The sequence below is a fragment of the Sinocyclocheilus rhinocerous genome, unplaced genomic scaffold, assembly GCF_001515625.1.
Source record: "Sinocyclocheilus rhinocerous isolate Xijiao unplaced genomic scaffold, SAMN03320098_v1.1 scaffold1648, whole genome shotgun sequence".
NCBI classification, from domain to species: domain Eukaryota; kingdom Metazoa; phylum Chordata; class Actinopteri; order Cypriniformes; family Cyprinidae; genus Sinocyclocheilus; species Sinocyclocheilus rhinocerous.
This window is the reverse complement of record NW_015647958.1, coordinates 443,930-462,632: the sequence shown is the minus strand read 5'-3', so window position 1 is coordinate 462,632 and position 18,703 is coordinate 443,930. Positions and strand designations below refer to the sequence as shown.

General features: G+C 38.7%; 1 protein-coding gene across 1 annotated transcript in view; it reads left to right on the top strand.

Moving 5' to 3' along the window:
• chrna8 (cholinergic receptor, nicotinic, alpha 8) overlaps window positions 1–18,703 on the top strand; it is an 89,124-nt gene that overhangs the window by 17,908 nt on the left and 52,513 nt on the right. The window contains exons 2-3 of the mRNA XM_016513936.1: window positions 338–477; window positions 12,829–12,873. Of these exons, the coding sequence (XP_016369422.1) occupies window positions 338–477; window positions 12,829–12,873 (185 nt within the window). The remainder of the gene's footprint in view (window positions 1–337; window positions 478–12,828; window positions 12,874–18,703) is intronic.

Genomic DNA, 18,703 nt, shown 5'->3' with positions numbered 1-18,703 from the left:
TCTCCACCCTGTTCCTGTCGTGCACCAGCCTCCAGGGCGCCCACCCCGCCTCCCCGATGTTACTGTTATGGCCCGGGACGCACCTTCCATGATGGGGGCGATATCTGTCACGTGTTTTTTTCTTTTTAGTTCCTGTCTGCCCTTATTTGGTTCAGTTCCTGTTCTCATTTAGTTAATCATCATTCATTCAGATCACCTGTATTGCATTATTCATCTCGTTTGCTCCTTAGTTTGCCTGTCCTTATAAGTCCTCAGTCTTTGTGCTGGATTAATGTTATTTTCAACGGTCTAAGTGTGTTGATGTTTTCTTTCTTTCTTTCTTTCTTTCTTTCTTTAGACTCGTTACAGGGGGAATATCAGCGGAAGTTGTATAAGGAGTTGATGGAGAACTATAACAGACTGGAAAGGCCTGTTCTCAATGATTCTGCACCTATAGTGGTGGAACTGGGACTCACACTGCTTCAGATCATAGACGTGGTGAGTGTCTGCTTCTCTTTTATGTGATCTTCCTTTCATGATGCTGGTTTGCATCACACCATGCATATTCCACTTCCCAGTGTTTTCAGTGGTGATTTGCAGTTGCATGCATCCTTTACTACTGCATCCACTGATTTCAGTTTGATTGATAAGACTGTATATGGAGTGTGCTGAAGGTCATTGTTCTTTGTTTCGGCATCAAAATCAATTAAAAAAGTTTGAAACCTTCCTTGAAATACCTTGAATTAAAATTAGGTTTCATGGAAAAACTCATGTAGAAATACAATAGTTTAAGAATGGTTTTATAAAATCCCTGAATTAACCATTTTTACTTTCATTACCAGTCTGTTTCAAATTCGTCCATTATAGTATCTGTAGGTAAATATACTTACATTATTTACCACCATTCTATCAAATACAAAAATAGTATTTGATGGTAGCTTACATGTGGTGGAGCATACACAGTCTGCACACACACAAAGCTCATTGTTTCATAACACAATTGAATTTTTGGGGTTTACAAATGAATGTGTTTATACACTGACCCCAAAAATATAAAAGCATTATGTAACAAAATATCAAACAAAAAAAGAGTTTGTTATAATTATTAAACAATATATCTATTTAAAGATCTACTCAAGACATTTTCTGATTGTATTTGGGAACTTTCTGGCTATCAAACATTAGTCGAGCAAGTCCAAAGGTTACTCTGCTAGGAGACCTGCACTAAAATAAATATCTATGGTTCCATGAAGAACCTTCAACATCCATCGAATCTTTTTATTGCACAATAAAAGGGTTCTTTATAGTGAAAAAGGGTTCTTAAACAACAAGGTTTTTTTTTCAAAGTGTTATGGGAAGTACAACTAACTTAACAATTAACACCTCTTTACATAGGGCTTTAGGGCTAGTTACAATATTCTGACCTGCTTGGACCCATGAGTACACCACTTCACTTGGGGACTGTGCTGTTAATGAGAATGATTGTTTTCTGCTCCTTAGCAGATGTTGTTTTCCTTTCACCAAGCTCTTAATAATTTAAATATTTTTTTGTACTTCTAAAAGGCAACCAAGGCCCATTGCCCAGTTGTACTACACCCTTTAATTTAAAAAAAGCTTTTATTGTTATAATTGTAAGGGCATTAAAACTAGGACTTTCTTAACTTAAGTGGTTTGTTGCAACTAACTACAGCTTTTTTCTAACATCAGAGAACAAAACAGCTTTAACAGAGGAAATAATTCTAAAAATGAAAAATGTTTTAGTAGTGTTCTTACTGAATTTTGAATTCAGCAAAAAGTCATGTCATGCATAATCATTACAAATCAATGTATATAGCTATTTTTATGTTTTAATACTTAACAATAATTATTTTGAAACAACCTAATACATTTATATGTCATCTTACCTTTGGGGATTTAGGACAAACTGGAGGTTATCCTAATTTAAGAACATTCTAAATAAGTATTTTTAGCAATACAACACTCCTTTTTTCCCTTTTTTTGTTAGAACATAAGAAAATAGCAGTTTAAAAGATTGTTTTTTCTCAAGATAGTTGTGTGAATCTCTAGAAAGTCTTTTTGAAGACACTGTGACACATTTTCCTTTTTCATTTTATCTTACCCTTTTTATATGCCAGACGAATACATATGTTGATGTTTCATCGCAGCAGGACTCCCTGAGCATGAAAAGATCCACATGAAACATTAATAAGATTACATTTTGGCTGAGTAGCCGTTGCACTTGACAGTGCATGCATATCAATCATACTAATATCGATAGGCAATAAATAAGACAGACAAAATATGCAGAAAACAATAGACTGATATAAAAAGGATTATTAAGTAATTAATACATTTTGTCTTCAGAACAGTTTTAGTTCAGTCTTTAACCATCATGCTGCATCTTCAACTTTTACAGTAGCCTTGCATGATCCCCCCCTTTGGATTTGATGGGGCCCAAACATCCATATGATATGGTTAATCCAGCTCAGGCTTCTTGGCGTGTAAGACCTAAACTATTTGCAGTTTTATATTGCAACATCAGTAAAAACACATACTCTGCACTTTAGATTTTACCCTAAACAATTAATGATGTTTAGGTCTGCTGATTTGTGAGACCATCGAAGGCATTTATCACCATCCTTGCGTTTACAAGAGTCTTGAATTTCCTTAAACAGCATGCAGTTTAGCTTTATCATCCTGGAATATGGGTACATCATGAGCGCAATGTGTTTGCATGACAGATTATCCTGTGAAATGGCTGATGACCATTAAATGTATATGCGGAGCAGTTATCAGATTTAAAGGCCAAAGTGTGTGATTTCTCTGAAACTACTAGATGTTGTATAGAACCAGTCAAACACAGATTTACAGATTTTTCTTGAATTTGAATATTTTTACCCACTTCCTTTATGCAAACAATACAAAAAATGAAAATGAAAGAAAATAAAAGTATGTATGCCTGACTGTACCATTTCTGCTGTCCCAAAGGCCCCGTCACCCGGCTGAAATCTCCATTCACCCATTGCACCGTGTGAATTATGAAATATCTGTTTATCCTGTGTGTTAAATCGTGGCTGCCGTGGCGTGGTTCTTGCATGGCCCCAGATGGCGAGAGGCCCATAGGCTATGACTGGGATGCTGTGAAACTGTGAACGCATGAGTTGTCCGCGATCAGCTGATGGGGGGCTGGGGGTGGCAGCTGCCACACCATTCTACATCACCGCAGTGCTGGGAGGGATATGAGTGTGAGGATAGGTGGACTGTGAGAAACAAAAACTGAAAAATACTTGGCATTGAAAAGGCCTCTGTTTGATTTGTAATGCAATGTGTCCATTACATTACAACATAGAATAGAGTTTATGTGGAAGGAAACTTTCCTGTATCAGAAGTGGCTTAATGGCTTGCAGTTTTTGGGGACAATACAGAAGTTCGTCACTTGTGGACGCGCGTTCACGACAGTATCATGACGCGAGCCGAATCTGGGTCAGTGCCGCCACACGCTCGCATATTCTCGTAGCTTCGTAACTTACCTTGCTGTCTTTGGGAGGGTCAGAGAGCCCTCAGATTTCATCAAAAATATCTTAAATTGTGTTCCGAAGATGAACAAAGGTCTTACGGGTTTCGAACAACACCAGGGTGAGTAATTAATGACAGAATTTTCATTTTTGGGTGAACTAACCCTTTAAATGTACTGTTTTTATACAATCAATATTTGAGTCAGAACAGGCGGCATTGTAGTCTACTCTCCCAGGATCAGGAAACAGTCCTCCATAAAATGTGCTGCACACATCCGAATATTTGGGTTGAAGTGTTCTGGAACAGTGTTGTAAATACAACTTAACCACTGATTTCTAGTCGTGTCCATTTTTGGAAGGCCAAACAAAGTAGTTTCGCTTTCACAACGAAACAGCGTCACACACCGCGGCCTACAGTGAGCAGAGGCCGGAGGATAAAGTGATGAACGGCGGGAGGGTTATAGTGAGCAGAGGCGCGGGCTTTAGAACGGCGTGGCCGGCGATTTCGACGAAGGAACGACATGTGACGACTCCGGGCTGGACTCCGCTTCCTCCACGGTCGTAACACTCCAAAGAGAAAGGAAAAATTGAAATCGCATCATATGACCCCTTTAATTGTTAATGATCTAGAACTGAAAACATAAGGAAGGTTCAAATCTAGGCAGGGTGGACCCTGCCATTCTGGAAAGTTGCAGCGATTTTTCTTCCAGCTTTGTGGCTACTAGACTCTACAACAGATTTTTACGTTGTATTGTTGACCACAGAAAAATATTTTGACTGGGGAAAATTGTGTTAATGGTAAGACACAAAAAAAGTATGGGGTCAGGGGGTCAGCTAATAAACATTTAAATATGCATTGTTTCAACACTTAAGCATTATACATGCACCAGAAATAGGAAACAAGACAGTGGCTGTTTACTGTACATTAACCAGTAACCAGAAGTTCATACACACAGAATAGTATTCTCACCACAAAAAGGATGATTTTAGGCAAATGTATAGCTCAAATCATAAACAGCTTTTTTACTGAATAATTAATGTGAGTACTTTAACAAAAAAATGAGGTTCACATTTTTGCTTTTAAACCTCCTAGCACTGGCCCAGTTTATGTATGTTGTAAGAGCATTACTGTAACCACAGCTATCAGCTACTAAAAAAAGTTGAGTTATTTTTGATAATAATGCTTAACTTGGAACATTCCTTTAAACCAAGTCTTGTGGAGGTCAAACACCATGTATTATATGTGACCCTTTGTATATGTGTTTACATGTCCTCATAATGGTTCAGCAGACAAAAAGTGAATTCTGGGAATGCAAACAGCAGTTTGTGAGGGAAAGTTCATTTCAGGGCAGGAATCTCTCACACTAACCGTCTGCCCAGAGAACCAGTAACCCCTCTGTGACCTCCATCCTTCTGTCCTCCAGCCTCCATACTGTACAGTCATGTCTCACTCACTGCCTGCCATCCCCAAACCACAAGACAGCCAGTACCACTCTCTCACTTTCTTTCATCTCTCTTTTTCAAGGAAAGACCAATCATATATAGTACCAGTGTTGTAGTTGAGACCAGCCCATTCTTGTTGAGACTGCGACCAGGAGAGGGTCAAGTCTGAGACGAGATTGAGACCAGAAATGGGTTTAATTTTAAACAGGGTTACTTCTGATAAATCTGAAATGAAACATTTCTTTTTTCATTATTTTGGTCAGCATATGCACTTTCTCTTTGTCTCATTATCTCTTTCACACTTTCACACACATAAGGACAGATTAACAAACAACATTAAATAATAGACTTAATTGTCAGTTTATTCTTCACACAACAAACCAAATTCCCACTGTGTGGAAATACTGTCTTAAATATTAAAATTTTAAAAATACATTAAAAATAAATTTCTCCCAAATAATGCTGTAAACTTGGTATCTCTCTCACTTGGTACAACATTAACAACAGAGCACACACTATTAATTTGGACTATTACATGAAAGCTGATACATTCCAGTAAGTTGTACTGTTCCTTTCAACAGACCTTCTGATGCTCATTCAGGTTTATTATCAATATGTTTGACCCAGCTCTATTAATTATTTGACTTTTTTTCTAAGAGACTCGACTGATCTCAGGAATAAGTCAGATTCCAAACTTATTAGAGTCCAAATGCTTCTGGGTCCATGACAAGACCAAGACTCTGAACTTGGAATTCAGTCTGGTCTTGAGCACTAGTGCATAGCTCTATATGAGTGGAGTGGAGTGTCCATAATTTCCCATCCTCAAAGCATTGTGTAATCACTCAACTCAGGGTTTTCTGTTTTTCCACTGCAAGCTTGTTCCCTGCTCACTGGTAAAGTTTAATCTCTTGTATATCACAATTTGCACTTACACCTCTTCACCTGTATAATCAAGACTGAAACCACGTTTGATTGTTTGCTTTTTGGACTACACATCTGGAAAAAAAAGATGCATTACCCATCTTTGAATTTTATTCCAAATATTAAAAGAACATTCATCTTTTTCTCAACTCGTCTCATTAAATTCCTCAATAAATCTCCACAAAACTTGTGTTCACCCATTGCATTCATCCATCATTTTACAAAAAAATGTTGAGTATTTTTACAATAATATTTCACAGATTGCATCTTTTATCATTATGATATTTATGAAGGTGCGGCCACATCTACCCTTGTTTGACACATTTTTGCAGGCAAAATCCAATCATTTGAATAGGAATCCACACAATCTGCAGCCACACAATATGAACAGCCCACTGGCACCTCTGACATTAACATTGTGTTTAACACATGGAAAATTCTTGCTGACTTCTAACTGTATTATGGACTGCTAACATGTTAAGGTCATGATGGGTACAATCCCGGAACCAGTGAGAACACTCAAAAAACATCTACAATGCTTCTTGCTCCAGGCAAAAATCATGCACGCTTTGCTCACATACTCTGCATAGAGAGTGAGAAAGAGAGAGAGAGACGGAGGGTGTAGAGAGATAGGGCCTAGAATAGTAGCTCCAATTCTCCATAGTTCCGCTCCATTGTTCACTTCCTGCTCGTATCGAGTGCATATTGCCAGAGTCACAACCTCTTTTTATCAAATCAAGTGACACTTATTATTATATTCTCCATTTAAAGAGCCTCCATACGTATGTGGATAATCTTCTGTCATCTGCAAAGCGTGTTCATTTCACAGCTTTTCCATATGAAAGATTCAATTTATCGGTTCACAGAGCGAAAACTCTCACTCGCCCCCTTATCTCAATCCGATCACAATAGTCAGTCACTGCTCATTACCGCAGGCAGGTTTTCACGTGTCTCATTTCTTCTAAGTACTGTAGAAGTGTTGATTCACAGATTTGTTTTGAACAGTCTCACTATACAAAAGCAGATGCAACTCTCTGTTTATTCTACAACTATTTACAAAATCAGCTCTAAATAAGCAGCTTATGAACTCATCTTAAGTATGTTGGCTTTTTGAAGATGCAGACATAATGAATAAAAGAAATACAAGCAATTTACAGTATGCATACTGTAAACAGACTGTGATGTGATAGAATGGCAATGATTGTGAATTGGCAGATTAACTGTAATAGAGTTATGCTGGCACTTACAGAAGGTTTCCTCAACCACATGTTCACTGGTGATAACAAGCCCTTAGACAAATAGCTCATCCCCTAATTATTTATTATACATTTTATTTATTATTAATATTGTAATAACATTTCCCAAGAACTGTAAAATACAAAATTGCGCACAAGTAATGATTTGACTATGATTAACAGCGTATTGTATTCATGTAATACAGTGCAACTAATTAGTCTGTAGCCCAATTACACTGGCTGGGAGAAAATTAATCAAATGTAAATAAGGTCCAAATTCCCAGTAGAATTGAACACTAGTTACTGCAGTAATGTCTTCAAATACACCCCACAATCTGGAACTACATAAACACTATTTTAGTAATTGGTTGTATCATAACAGAACACGAGCTTGATAGATGCTGCTGGATCATAATTTTAACTCAGTATGTTGTTCAATATTATATTTAATATATGTTAATATATTTTAAATATAATAAACTGCAAATTCATTACAAATGTAATTACAAAATTATTAATATATTTAAATACTTAAATACTAACAATTATATTCAATTATATTTTAATAAATTATTTTTAAGCACTCTTTTTAAAAGTGATAAAGTGGTTTCTTTTTCTCAAGGGTAATTTAAATTTGGGTGAAATATAAGTCAATGAAATGCGTCTTTATCACTTAAATCTGCATCAGCTGTCATTAACTCTCCAGTTCAGAATTACATTCACAGCACTCTTAGTATTTTAAGATTTCTTTTGGACAGCATTTTATTGCTCTGTTTTACAGAAATATAATTATTTGAAGCTCATATACACAGCTGCCCGAGGCTGTGTTCATGTTTCAGTGGGTTTCAGTTAGGTGTTGCAGTGGAACAGCGATTTATGAATACTGCCATATATATGCAGGAAAAGGTGTTTGGAAAAGCTTAGCCATGAAGGTCTAATTCATAAATGCAGTAATATACTTTATGCTGTCCCATGTGCTTCCACGGAAATTAAGCAGAACACTCATGTTTACAATGTACTTGGGGGCTACAACTTTCTTAAAGGGATAGTTCACCCAAAAATGAAAATTTGATGTTTATCTGCTTACCCCCAGGGCATCCAAGATGTAGGTGACTTTGTTTCTTCAGTAGAACACAAACGAAGATTTTTGACACAAACCGTTGCAGTTTGTCAGTCATATAATGGAGGTGAATAGGAATCACGGCTTTGAGAGTAAAAAAAATATACACAAACAAAACCAAATTAAACCCTGCGGCTCTTGACAATACATTGATGTGTAAAGACACAAAACGATCGGTCTGTGCAAGAAACTGAACAGTATTTATATCGTTTTTTACCTCTGATTTACGCAATGTCCGAACTTTTCAAACTATCCTGAGCAGCGGCGCGTCCTCCTGAGCACACGTTCTCAACAGCAGGCACGTGAGTGTCTTCTTCTTCTTGCTTGCTTTACGGCGGATCGCAGACTTACAGTGGGGCAAATAAGTATTTGATACACTGCCGATTTTTCAAGTTTTCCCACTTACAAAGAATGGAGAGATCTGTAATTTTCATTGTAGGCACACCTCAACTGTGAGAGCTCAGGATCATTGATACTCCACGAGGCGAGATCTTGCATGGAGCCCCAGTCCGAGGGAGATTGACAGTCATCTTGAATTTCTTCCATTTTCTAATAATTGCGCCAACAGTTGTTGCCTTCTCACCAAGCTGTTTGCCTATTGTCCTGTAGCCCATCCCAGTCTTGTGCAGGTCTACAATTTTGTCCCTGGTGTCCTTAGACAGCTCTTTGGTCTTGCCCATAGTGGAGAGGTTGGAGTCTGATTGATTGAGTGTGTGGACAGGTGTCTTTTATACAGGTAACGAGTTCAAACAGGTGCAATTAATACAGGTAATGAGTGGAGGATAGGAGGGCTTCTTAAAGACAAACTAACAGGTCTGTGAGAGCCAGAATTCTTGCTGGTTGGTAGGTGATCAAATACTTATTTCATGCAATAAAATGGAAATTAATTATTAAAAAATCATACAATGTGATATTTTCTGGATTTTTGTTTTTGATTCTGTCTCTCACAGTTGAGGTGTTCCTACGATGAAAATTACAGATCTCTCCATTCTTTGTAAGTGGGAAAACTTGAAAAATCGGCAGTGTATCAAATACTTACTTGCCCCACTGTATAAGTGCATTACCACCACCTATCTCTCAAATGAACCATTGACACTCTATCTACAATCTCAATTAGGAGTATCAATGGTCCACTTGAGAGATAGGTGGCGGTAATGCACTTATAAGTCGATTACATCAAATCATTTTTGGGTGAACTATCCCTTTAAGCTTCAAATACACTAATCACTGGATTTGAAGGTTTAAGAGGTTGATAGAATCAATTCTTTGAAAGATATTGAGGGTTTAGTAAATACATTAAATTTCCACAGCAGAACTGTTTTCCACTTTATGTCTGTGAAATGATCAGTACTTATTACTTTTGGATGGACAGAAAATCTGATCGAAGTCTACAAACATTTCCGAGGACATATTCTTTCCCACACTATTCTAATAGTGTAGCACATAAAACAGATTTTTTGTAAAACATTTATAAAGAGGAATTACTTTAATTCAACAGTTCACCGGAGGGACTCTCATAATCATCCATATCTGTGTCTTCACACAAAACACAAACTACAACAATGCAACAAGAATCAAAGGAGAATAAATCTTTAAATTTTAATGTCAAGACTAATGTCAAAAATGATTTTTATTTATCATTATATTAGTTCAAATGTTTTGATTAAGCATGCATTTTTAAATTCAAGCACAAGGGCTTTAGTGTTTTATTTTTCTCAAATTTAATTTTGTACTCTATCAATTACATCAGTAATTAATACTCAAAACTTTATGATTAATGGTTACAAAAATAAAACCTATGTTGTCAACAAATTTATTTTGTTTGAGTGAGCTGTTAGAATTTATAGTGTGTCACTAGTTAAAAGTCTTGGTCTGCAAGACTGGAGCCGTGCAGATGAAATTTTTTTTCAGGCTTGTGCTGGCACTGTTATAGCATTCTTAACTTCATCCGTTGATGTTGATTGCATGTCACAAGCCCTCAGTTCACCCTTCACAGACAACACGTTACCTCCACTTTCTTCTGCTGGAGCAAAGAACAACAGGGACTTTAGTGTGACAAAGGAAGAGACAAAGAAGGAAGGAAAATAAGAAGAGACGGAGTGAGAGCAAGATTAAAAAAAAGTAAATGATAGATACTCAGCAGAGAAAAAAGATCAAACAGGCAACTGATGTGTCATGTTAACAGGTGTAAATTTTGGGATGCACCCCTCTCTCTCTCTCTCTCTCTCTCTCTCTCTCTCTCTCTCTCTCAGGTTTTGACACATGGAGGCAGGGTGCAGCCTACATTCACGCCCCGCCCCCCCGGAAAAAAAAAACAAAAAACAAGTGGGCTCCCCCAAAGTCCACGGTATAGTTCGAACACTGCATGGAGGATATATAGAGAAATGACTAACCTGGTTTGAGGACCTTAAATTAAGATGGCTTAGGCATTATGTCTTTCATCAAAGTGACAATGTTTCTGCAGACAGGCCTAGAATAGTAATTTAATAATTAAGAAAAGGAAGAGCAAAAACAACAGAGCGAAAAGTGAGAATATGACTTATACTCATTGACATCCTGAACGAAAATAGTTGTATTCCATAACATTTAGTGGCCCTAAAAAGTATTTAGACACCTAAGACATGCTTATAAATCAGAAACATAAAAATCAAGCATATAAAACAAAGTATAATTATATCATGATCATTATAAGATCAAATATATTAAATATTTTAAATATTTAACATGATATGATGATGTATTATTTCAATTATTTAAAATAAATGTATATAAAAATATAAAGAAGATCTGCACACTCTCACCCCACTGAAGTAATGCTGTCTGTGTCAAATACAGATTTGAACTTTTTGATGACAAGGTGCCACCAGATATGATGTAAACATGTATAAATACTTTTCCCCCCACAAATGTATTTATACAGAATTGTTTTTATTTATTTATTTAATTTTTTGTCAAAAAATATGGCTTTTTCTGTCAAATTATTCATAGACACCCTATACCTCTTTGTCGTCTCCTGGGGGTCTCCGAACCACATTTACCTATTTTAACATTTTGCAAGGCATTCAATTGGTGTATTTTATGCTGGAATGTCCTAGGAACCAAATAGTAAATGCACCCCATTCTGCATTAGCCAAAAGAGACATCATTGCACATTACACAGGAAGCTCAGTGACAGAGGAACTGGAGACAGAACACAAGGACAGGTTTCTCTTAAGCATGAGTAATCACTGGTGCCTTAAGGAAAGATTTAAACTGAGATTCAAGATCAGCAACAATGAAAACTGTTTTTGTCAACTCTAAACTGACCTCAATAATAGTTCCTTTTCAACAGTACTTTGCTTCAGAAAGCAGAGTTGAATACTGGCTTCATTCATTTTGATGTTTACTTAATTGTTTTCTATTCATATATATTTTAAATGTAGTTTACTCCTGTTATGGCAAATATGAATGTTCAGCAGCCATTACTCCAGTCTTCAGTGTCACATGATCATTCAGAAATCATTCTAATATGCTGATTTTGTGCACAAGAAACATGTCTTATTGTTACCATACCAATGTTGAAATGTTGTGCTGCCTCATTTATTAAATTTTTTTTGTAACAATGTAAAAGTCTGTTCTGTCACTTTTGATCAGTTTAATGCATTCTTGCTGAGTAAAAGTTTTATTTCTTACTGGCCCTACTACCTTTTGAATGGTAGTGTATACTACATAATATACTGACATATTAAACATCAATGCCAAACCATGGTGTAGTGATGATACCAGAAGTTAATATCATGGTACTTTCATATTTACGGTGGTACTGTATGATTAACATTCTTATACCATGATATTTACATGATACTGTATATTAACAAACTATAGTATTACTAGCACGGTAACACGTGTAAGATTGCTTTTTGTGAGTTAAATACTTCCTAAACTTAAAAGCAGTTCTCTTTTTAACAATCTTATTTATTCTATAATAGTATCTTGTATGTATAGTATGATGTTGTGTATAAAAAGTGTTGACACTTTATTTGGACCTCTCTGAAGCTGATGCGTTGTTCTTATCGGTCAGTTACTTATTGAAATATAGCTGAAGCAAGAACATTTAATGGTAAATTGATGACACTGTGGATCATCCCTGGTCCAAACTGAATGAAATGTGAGGAAATGAGAGCTGACACTTCTCTGAATGAAACAAACGTCTTTGATCATTCAAAGCTCAATGTTCTAGAACTCACATAAACACACAGAATCTGACACAGATCAATGCATGTTGAAGTCAAGCTTTAAAGCCCAAGAGGTTTACTATGAGATCTGTATTGTAATGGTGATTGTCACTTTGTGAAACTGCTTTAAGGTTAGATTGCTCCTATTCAATGGGTGTCATAGCTGGTCTCTTTTGGCCTTATCTCAAATACACCAAAAGGCAAAGTCTGCGGATGTGTGTGTGAGAAGATAGAGATAGAGAACAAATGGTACACAGAGGGCAAAAAAGAATAAAAGTCTTTGTTCATAGAAAGGGGTAGGATTATAGAAGCAGAAAGGATTTGTTCAATTTGAAGTAATCCTTCATTTATGTCCTCATTTGATACGGAATCTCTTTTCCTCTTCTCTTTCTCTGCCCCAGGATGAAAAAAATCAGGTATTAATAACCAACGCCTGGCTACAGCTGGTGAGTTTTTACTTAATTTTCTTTTGTACTATTTGTACATGTGTGTAATAATGTCAGGCTGCTTTAAGGCAACCAAGTTCACTTGGCAGCCATTTTGGTAACATTTCTAGGCAGCTACTTACTATTTACTAAGAGCCACAGCTCCTCTGTACTTGGAAAAGACCAAAATGTGTTTTAACTGTTTGTCACAATTACATTTCAATATCGTCTAAAATTAATTAAAAACATCAATAAAATCCAACATCAAAAAAACATTAAAATAAAAAAAAAATAAAAAAACACACACACACATTGAAATATGCCTCTACCTGCATTTTTGCAAAAATCCAAAACACACCTATACATACAATTCACTGCAGTTTCAGCTGAAATCAATGCTAGTGATAGTAAAACACCAACAACCTTCTCACACAAGTTATTACAGATTATCAAAGGGGATTATTGATTAATAAAGTTTTGTTTCCACATAGTTCCGTGCACAGTAAAGCCCAGATTTTGACCACAATTTGGCCATCTGAGACAAATTTTGAAAATCCTAAAAGATTCCTATAATCCTAGGCTAAAATCTGTAGCCTTTAATCGCTGGTTTGACATGTTCACCGACAGCCGTTTAATGGGCGTTATGATAAAATTTTACCTCAGACGAAATTCTGGCAGTGTCAGAAGATTTGCCGCATAGTCTTGCAGTGTGACGTCTGCTACAACGAACGTCAAAACTGTATTTCGTTTTTCAAGACAAGCCATGCTCAAAATTAATGCTAGAGATTTCTTCTAACCGCCATAAACTCCGGCGCTCCCATCCTCCACTCAATGAATTCACATGATATGTTGCCTTTGCTATGATAAACACCGGTTGTGCTGCTGCTTTTATGTAGGTGTGTGTTGCTTACATTATTCTTCCTAAATATGCCGGTATTGCCGCCATTCATATACTTTTCATGATAGCCAACATTTCAGCCCCACGTGTAATGCAGCACACAGTCACTGAGCGTGTATGGGTTGATAATGTAAAACTCTGGACAAGTTTTCTTGTGCGCACCCGTTTTTATCGCGTCTTGACTGTCATACAGTCTGACATTAATGGCATCTGAGATCCCACAGTGTGACATGATCATCATGTCCGTACAATCTGACAAGCAACAATCGCAAAGGACTATTAAAAATCGTACAGTGTGCGCCCGCCTTAAGTCTTCAAAACCATTTACTTTATATTGTATGACTTATAAAATAATACATTTTGACATTTATACATCATGTGTACCACATGAATGACTTTTCTGATGTAGCAAACTTGCTCAGTATAGCTCACCTAGTACAGCATTCACTTGCAATGTGGAGCGTTTGGGTACAAGTCACAATTAAAGAGCTCAAAGACTTGTAGAAGCCAGCTAAAATTATGATTTTATGTGCTTAAATGTGCTTTTATCTCACGTTTGGTTTTAACACTATCGATTAGGTTTGGGGTAGGGTTTATTGTAGGTGGTACATTACTTTCAAAGTAAACCTTTTAGCAACACACACTTGACATTTCATCAGAGGACTGCCAAAATACAAACAAAAACCAAGTTGCCAGAGTCACGTTTATCTGTGTTTTGCAGAGCGTTTGCAGAAATTTATCTCAACGTTTTGCAGAAATATCGCCATAGGCATGCTTTTCCAGCCTGGAATAAAATCTGATCACAGTGGTGTCATAATGTCAGACCTATGGGCCTGTTTTGTTGTGTTTCATCCCTCATGTGCTCTGTGTGACCCAGTTTTCCCTCATGTTTGATTGTGTCATTTAGTTCAGGTGTGTCATTAATTATCTTCATTTTCTTCAGTGTATATATAGTTGTGTTCTGTCCTGTGTTCCCTCGTCCGGTCTACTACATCCCTACGTGTGCATCCTGCCTGTCCGACCTGTGTTTGCCCTTTTGTGAATTATTAAAGACTATTTGCATTGTTCAACGTCTTGTTCGTGCAATTCATTCACCGTAGCGGTGACAGAAAACCGGACATAGAATAGAGTATGCAGTGCGATTTCCTGTGTTTTGTTTTTTTTTTTCGTTTTTGTGAAAGTTTCTGTTGTTTTTTGTTATGGAGTATGCCGCGACATTCACCGCCCTGGCTCGGAGGAGCCAGGATATCGAGGATTTCGCGAGGGACTTCAGCCGTCTCGCCGTCACTACCGCCTTCGAAGATGAGACGCTGAAGTCCCTGTTCAAGACCAGGGCTAACTGTCACCGCCCCGTCGACCTCCCAGACACCACGGGACTGAACTGGAGGGAGGCGGTCATCTGGTGTCTGGAGAGTGTCTGGCCCCGATCCGGAACGCGACTCGACCCAGAGCCCAGCCCACCATCACCCCGCTGCGTGGAGCAAGAGCCTGAGCCCACCGCTGACAGGGGAGCCAGAGCCCGCCGCGACTGATGAGCCATCGCCAAGTGGACAGTGCTGAGGATCGCCCAGAGCCCAGCACGTCAGACCAGGTGCGAGAGCCGGCTACAGAGCTCGCTACGGGGGAGAGCGTTATGGACAGTGAGAGCGCGGAGGGAAGCTCCGCCCACTGCCCCATGGCTGAGGGTGAGCTGAGTTCAGTGGACTGTTATTTGGATATATATGCAGACATGCCCCCTCTTCTCCCGCCTTCGTCTGAACTCTCTGCCTGCCCTGAACTATCTGTCTGCCCTGCCTGTCCTGAAATGACCACGGAGGTCGTTCCCCTGTCCACCGCACTCCTAGTGTTGGGAGTCGCGATGTGGTGTGTGTGGGTGGCACACACCATCCCTGAACCCTCTACTTGTCTGGATTTCCCACCCAGCCTCCCTCTCCCACCTCCTCTATATCAGTCCTCACCATCACCACCGCTGTCTACTGGTAGCCCTTCTGCTCACCCTCAGCCCACCATCTGTGCGGTGGGATAGCCGCGGGTCTGCCAGTCTCCATCGGTGTCGTGGCTGGAGGATCCCTTGTCTCCGCCTCGGCCCTTCGACCCAGCGGCTCCACCATGGCTCCTAGCTCCCTCCTCTCCGCCGTGGCCCGTCAGTCCACTAGCTCCACCGGGCTCCCTCCGGCTCTGCCTTGGTCTGTCGTCGACCATCCACCGCCTCGGGACTCCACTCCTCCTGCTACACCTTGTCCCTCCGGTTCTGTCAGGCTCCTCCTTCCCTCCGGCTCCACCTTGGTCCTCTGTTGCTTCGGCTCCACTGCGGCCTTCTGGATCCCAGCCTCCGCCTCGGGAGGAGCCGTCTGCTCCTCCCTGTTACCCTGGCTCATCGGCTCTCCGTCGGCAGCCCTTCCTCCACCATGGCTCCTCCCTCTGTCGGCTCCACTGTGGGTGGCCATCATGGCTGCGGCCTGGGTCCCACCTGGCTTCTCCTGCTCCAAGTCCTTCCTGTACTCTTCCTGGCTCCTCCATCCATCTGATCCGCCTTGGCTCCTCCTGTCTCCGTTTCATCCCTAATGTGCTCTGTGTGTACCCAGTTTTCCCTCATGTTTGACTTTGTCATTTAGTTCAGTTGTGTGTCATTAATTATCTTCAGTGTATATATATAGTTGTGTTCAGTCCTGTGTTCCCTCATCCGGTCTACTACATCCCTATGTGTGCATCCTGCGTGTCCGACCTGTGTTTGCCCTTTTGTGGATTATTAAAGACTATTTGCATTGTTCATCGTCTTCTTTGTGCGTTTCATTCACCATAGCAGTGACATAAATGTTGCTTCTCTGGCTCAAATCATGCTAAAACTGTATTTTACTGTATTTTTTATGGATAAATCACAGAGTAAATTCTAGTGTAAATTAATTTAATGAAAAAGATGATTGGCTTTTTAACTGAAACATATTGAATATTATGATTTCTCTCCTTCATTTAATACAAAGTGGTCCATGTCCTCCCCCTTATACTGTTACGGCATCAGTTTTGAAAGTCTAATAGCAATTTTGCTTGTTTTAAACATGACGGTCCCCGTGTTCCTGTCCTGCTCAGTTATGTTGCTCAGTGGAACGTCTTCCTCAAATGCTCATTGTTCAGACATCACCCTGGAAAGCAAAAAACAACAGCAGAATTATTTGAAATTTAAATAGGTTGTTCCAGTCGCATGGCTTGCAGGTGATGATAACAAAGGTTTCAGTCCGCAGAGCAACAAGATAACGACATTTCAATGGCTTCAAGGTTTAATGTCACACCCCTTGGTCACATCAGGCAGATTTACAACTAAAATAACAGCTTGAAGTGGAGCAGGACCAAATCTGTGTCTGGGAGCTTGACTTATAATGGGCTTTCTGACTTAATAACTTTTGGAACAGTCTGTACAAGGCTGCCATTCTCTGGTGCACCTCCTTTGGAATGCATTTTTTGTGTAGCATATCCCAATAAATATACACAGACTGTATACACAGAATTACAGTATTTAAGTAGGCTATTCACACAAACATAATCTGTTATATCTTAAGTGAACGTTTGGGGAACTGTTGGGGAAAACATCTGATGTGTAACATTATATTAGATCCGTGCAGTACAGTAGAACTTACTATACAGGCCGTCTGTCACAATGTTAATCTAACAATAAAAGAAAAGATCGCTGCTCTTGATTGTTTTAATAATCAATTTATTTGTAATGAACATACTGAAGAGATTTTTACATTTGATTATTTGTTTTTCTTACTTGAATGCTTTTGTTTAGATGTAAAATTAAAAAGTAATGCACTATTTGTTTCTTTCTTATATTTGTTCTGCTGTTGTTGATTTTTTGCATCTGTTCTTATTTTTAATAGCAAAGATAAAATAAAAAAATGGCTATACTGTGATTATTAATATAGTAATTAATATTAAGAAAGCAAGTGGAGGAAACAATGCAACTTTTTTAGGTGATTTTGCTTTGGAACCTTCAGAAAACTTCAACTTGATTTCCCCTTCAGGAACTCGAGCTGCATCGAAGTCGCTTTGGGAACGCCCCTGCGTGACCGCGTTCTGAAGCACGTGTCAAATCAGTCCAATGGAGTAGCGAGACTTCACGAGCGGGGTGACGTAAGCACCAGAAAGTATAAAAGCGCATCCGGCAGAGCGCAATCTGATGTGTAACATTATATTAGATCCGTGCAGTACAGTAGAACTTACTATACAGGCCGTCTGTCACAATGTTAATCTAACAATAAAAGAAAAGATCGCTGCTCTTGATTGTTTTAATAATCAATTTATTTGTAATGAACATACTGAAGAGATTTTTACATTTGATTATTTGTTTTTCTTACTTGAATGCTTTTGTTTAGATGTAAAATTAAAAAGTAATGCACTATTTGTTTCTTTCTTATATTTGTTCTGCTGTTGTTGATTTTTTGCATCTGTTCTTATTTTTAATAGCAAAGATAAAATAAAAAAATGGCTATACTGTGATTATTAATATAGTAATTAATATTAAGAAAGCAAGTGGAGGAAACAATGCAACTTTTTTAGGTGATTTTGCTTTGGAACCTTCAGAAAACTTCAACTTGATTTCCCCTTCAGGAACTCGAGCTGCATCGAAGTCGCTTTGGGAACGCCCCTGCGTGACCGCGTTCTGAAGCATGTGTCAAATCAGTCCAATGGAGTAGCGAGACTTCACGAGCGGGGTGACGTAAGCACCAGAAAGTATAAAAGCGCATCCGGCAGAGCGCAAACCAGCTTCTGCTCTTCAGTAGCGCTCTGTGTATGTGTCTGTCTATTTACTGTTGTCTGTCCGCACAAGCATATATAAAAAACAATCATGAAAAAGTCTATGGCGAGCGAACGGCATTACAAACGCTGTGTTCCTCCCTGCCCACGATATCTGGCGGCGGGGGATACACACGATTTGTGTGTCGTTTGTTTAGGAGC